This window comes from Solanum stenotomum, chromosome 8 (assembly GCF_019186545.1).
Source record: "Solanum stenotomum isolate F172 chromosome 8, ASM1918654v1, whole genome shotgun sequence".
NCBI lineage: Eukaryota > Viridiplantae > Streptophyta > Magnoliopsida > Solanales > Solanaceae > Solanum > Solanum stenotomum.
In genome coordinates this window covers 22,284,375-22,289,410 of record NC_064289.1, presented here as the reverse complement: position 1 = coordinate 22,289,410, position 5,036 = coordinate 22,284,375, and the positions used below count along the sequence as shown (strand labels likewise).

The window sequence follows — 5,036 nt, the reverse complement described above, 5'->3', positions numbered from 1 at the left end:
ATAATCATATGTTAGGAAAATTAGGATTTTTTGGTGGTGTGATTTTTCTGTTAGTATACTCAAAATCTTGGCAACACAATGATGTTTTTGTTGATTTTTTCTGTTATTTCTCTCAGGACTGAGAGGTACTTGATATGTGAGTTGAGAAAAAAGAAAAGGAAACCGCGAGATAGAAGAAACATTATATATTAAATATTCTAATAAATTAAGACGAACTAAATCAAACTGCCTAGTAGTACGTAGTAGAAAGAACAAAAAAGTGCTAAAACGAATAATAAACACTGTGCTTTACATGCCAAACTGGGAAGTTCCATCACATTTCCATAGAAAGGTGGGAACACAGCTGAGATAGTGACACCAATGACAGTGATCATATACGTTCACTCCTCGAAATACCATCGCCAATCCTATTGTAAACCTGCAGTTTCATGTAAACAAGATTATTTGGTCAGGTCCATCATCATCCTATCGGAAATACCAAATTTGTTGACACCAATAGATAGTAGAAAATACTTAAGACTGACCCTGTAACCAGTAGAATCAGAGAAAGCAGTCCAAAGACATTTCGGTAGGCCTTATATTTGGAGTAGACATGATCAACAACTGGAAGATTCTGATCATTTTCTGCCCGCCCTACATGAGGAGGCACGAGCAGAACAAATCCAAGGAGAAGTCCAGTCATGAATCCACCGATATGAGCAAAATTACCAACGTGAGGCAGCATTCCAGCTGCCAGATTTATGACAACTATCAGCAACAGAGTGAACAGTGCACCAACAGAGACGCTCCAATTTGCAATAATCTCTGAAAACTTAGCTCCAATAAGGCCAACGAGAGCCCCAGAAGCACCAACAGAGACGCTTCTCTGAATAAATTACGAGGTAAGTATGCTCCCCCCAATTCCTGAGAATAGGTATATGATACCAATGCGGACTGTCAAAGCAAAACAAGTTAATCAAATCAATATCAGCATAAAGCAAAAGAGGGTCAAAATTCACATATGAGAAGGCGCTGACATACCAAAACCATATTGTTGCTCAAGGTGTTTGGCAACAACCATAAAACCCATTGTACTTGCGAGTAGATGAATAAGACTAGCGTGCAACCATATACACGTGATAAGCCTCCATCCTTGATGATTATAGACCACTTTATTCCAATCAAGAGCACCAAGCCTCTCTAACCTTCATAAATTACAAAATGCATTCTTTTTGAAGACTCATTTCCTCATTACAATACAAGCAAAATACATATTATGCGAGGTAGAATGTTTTAAAACTTTTAATAAGCTAGAATTGCAAGACTCATACTTATTTCTAGGGAACCAAGACAAGAAACACGAAACTGAGTTCACGCGGGCGACAAAGTACGGTTTATGTGGTCTTGCCCTTTTCCAGACTCGTGCATAAGGGGTGTTTAGTGCATCGGGTTGCGATCCATACCATGTTATGTGAACATATTACTATTTGGGGAATCAAATAATTTTTTCTTTTGACTATAATTCTTTCAAACATCCTTTAAACATTTTGAATCATTGGCTATGTTCGACTTGTACTACTTTTCATAGAGTTTTCAAATATATAAATTTTATTTTAAAATATTGAACATGTTACATAAATTGGAAGAGGGATATAGTAGTACTTACATTGAAGAAGAAAGGCCAAAGAGAGGATTTGGACACTTTAAATCCTGCTTTTGACAATGAATGTAAAAGCTAAGTTGCTCGGACTCGGATGCGGGTATTCGAGACGGATGCAAATCCGAGAGTCGGATTCGGCAAAATCCAAATTTTAAGATTCGTGGGTGCGAATCCGAGTATGGATACGGGTGCGGGGATACGGCTAAAATTTTTCAATATTATAAAAATATAGTTATGAAGATATTCTAAATTTGAAAGATATGTTGTGATAAACTTACATGTATTTTGTAGAATTCAATCTTCCATTCTTCAAGATGAGATTACTCTTCCATTCTTCCTACAAAGACACAACAAAATAGAAACTAAACATTAAAAGCATTTACAAATTACAATAGAATAAATATAACTAAAAGAATCAATAAAAATTGAAAAGAAGAACTAACCTTAGAACATGGATAGTAACTCGTCTCTTGAAACAAAGTGGAAGTGAAAATACTGCAATTATTAAAATTTAAGATATACACAAGATAGTTATCCACAATTTAGATATTCATAATTACTAATCAATATTCAATACACCAAGTAAAAGTGTAAAACATACTATTTAACAAAAATCAAGAGATTGTCTCAACTTAATCCATAACTTAAAATTAACATAACAACAAAATATTGTCAATTATCAAGTTATTTAATTAAGTTAGCCATCTCTTCCACATCTTCTTCAACTTCTTCCAAATCTTCAAACTCTTCCTCAAATATCACACCTTCAATTTGAGGTTCATCTATTGAAAGCTCGGTTAGATCATTAGTTGTCTCATCAATATCAAATCGATCTCCACCTAAAATAAATTAAAAAGAATAAATATATTAGAAGATTTTATATAAAAAGAAAAAAACATCATTTAAACTAAATAATTGAAGAAAATAATAAACAAAATATAGACATACCAACATCCCAATATTTGCTTGGCCCATTTATATATTTCTCTTTCTTGCGAGACAACAACCGGAGATTATAATGTACAAACACTAAATCTTCGGCTCTTGAAGTTGCTAACTTATTTCTCTTGATATTGTGAATCAAAGAATATGTACTCCAATTTCTTTCACAACAAGAGGAAGAAGCCGGTTGAGTAAGCAACTTGTAAGCTAATTGTTGCAAAAGTGGAGCCGAGACCCCATGATTTGCCCACCAAGAAAGAGAATCTTCATACATCATAGCCTCAATCACGTGAGGCTCACTAAAATAGCCACTTCCGCTACAAAAGGATCCATACTCCAATGAGACTTGTTTCATTTCATTAGAATCTTTAAAGTACCTTTGAAAGCACTTGACTCTATTCAATGAAATTTCACTATCTTCATTAGGAGCTAGCTTTCGAATTCCATTCTCTCCTTGAAGCCATGATTCATGATAATATTTGGGAACCAAAGAATGTGCCATACAATGTAGAGGTGTGTTACTTTTGTTCCACCTAGCCACAAGAATATCATGAATAGTATCAAAAAAATTTGATTGACCGGAAATGAGATCTTTCCCCTCATGCTCAAAGATGACTTTCTTGACCTTCTCAATCATTGAGTCCCACATATCATAGATGAGATGTAATTTTGGACCATCAATATCTGCACTTCTTAGCATATCAACAATTGGTTCCGTAAATTTCAAGAAATAATCAATACTATCCCATTTTTCGTCATTCATTATAAGGGATTTTATTTCACGTGTTTTGGCTTCAATTCCCTTATCCCCCTTATAATTCTTCCATTCATCATCCATGACCATTTTCTCCAAAGAAGATTTCACTTTGCGAATTCGGGTGGTCATAATGATGTGTGAGGCAAATCTTGTTTCACCAACCTTCAACAAACACAAATCCGAATATTTTTGAAAAGGTGCATATGCCAAGTCATGGTTCACAACAAAGTTCTTCAAATTACTCACTTCACTAAGTAACTCTAAAATCCATTTACAATTAGTAAACTGAGGTTATTTTTCCGAAGGTTGGCACATACTTTTCAAAGCTAGATTCAAACAATGAAAAAACACAAGGAGTCCAAAACATATGAGGATATTTTTTCTCCACAATAGTACCGGCAAGTTTCATATTACTTGCATTATCCGTAATAACTTGAACAACATTGTTTGAACCTACATTTTATATTGCTTCAATAAATAAGTTAGCAATATATTCACCATCTTTTACGATTCCACTAGAATTGATTGAATTTAAAAACATTGGACCTCCACTAGATGATGCCATTATATTGATCAAAGGTCGTCTTTTAGTATCGGACCATCCATCCGAACAAATCAACAATCCTTTCTTTTTCCATGTACCTTTAATTGGTTGCAACTTTCTATCAATATGTGTTTTTTCTTGAGTTAAAAGAGTTGTCCTCAATCTATTATATGATGGGGGAATATAACCGGGAATGGAATTTTCGGCTAGAAACTTAGAATATTTTTTAAAATAAGGAGAGTTTGCAAAGTTGAACGATAAACCTAATGCGTAGAACATCCTAGCGGCTAATTTGTCGGCCATATTTCTCTCATAGATGCCGAATGATTTTCCTATAGCTCCATACTCGAACTCTTTCTCTTTTTTTGTTGAATTAAACCAGTCCCCTCCGGAAGTGATATATAATCAGCTTTGTTTCTTGCATCAACTTGAACAACGGTTCTTTTTCTTTCGGCTTGTTCATGCTCCATCTTCAAAGTTGCATATATATCACCACTACTTTCTTTACATATTTGAACACCATGACCCGATAATCTCAAAAGATGTGCTTTCACCCTAACTATTTTATTGCAATAGTTACAACACCATGTTCTATTCCCACCCCCATTTGGAGCAATCGAAATAACTTTCACATGATTCCATAGAGGTTTATCATCAAAATCTACTCCTACACTTTTTGTAGGTCTCATAAAATATTTTCCTTTTTGACTACTTGATGCCATCATGTTAAACAAAGGAAGATGAATTTTTGTTTGGTTTACAGTGAACTTGAATGAAAAAACAAAGAAGAAACTACTCTACTGGAAAATGAAAAGATTTTTGGTTTTAGGAGGGAAAAGTTGGTGACAATGGAAAGATTTTTGGACTAGATGATGGTTGATGGGATGTCATCTTTTTTATGTTACTCTACTTGAAAGACTTTTTGAGCTTTTCTTTTTTTCAAGAGGGGTGTATGTATTGTGTACATATATATTTACTATTTTAATTTGAATTGTTTTTATAGTTCTAATAGAAATAAAATTATTTTATCTAATTTTAATCTATGTGAGATCGTTGGGATAGAATGTTTTTATCTAGCGAGACTTGATCCTTGATCTGGATATGATATATATATATATATATATATATATATATATATATATATATATATATTT

The 5,036-nt window shown here is 33.7% G+C and overlaps 1 protein-coding gene and 1 pseudogene across 1 annotated transcript; both read right to left on the bottom strand.

Moving 5' to 3' along the window:
* Positions 1–288: 288 nt before the first annotated feature.
* Positions 289–2,238, bottom strand: LOC125873614 (RHOMBOID-like protein 3; annotated as a pseudogene).
* LOC125874008 (uncharacterized) lies at positions 2,175–3,559 on the bottom strand. The gene is made up of 2 exons (XM_049554813.1): positions 2,588–3,559; positions 2,175–2,478 (listed from the first exon to the last, which is right to left on the bottom strand). The coding sequence occupies exons 1-2, from the start codon at positions 3,465–3,467 to the stop codon at positions 2,324–2,326; spliced, it is 1,035 nt and encodes a 344-aa protein (XP_049410770.1). The 5' UTR covers positions 3,468–3,559; the 3' UTR covers positions 2,175–2,323.
* Between the last annotated feature and the right edge of the window lie 1,477 nt (positions 3,560–5,036).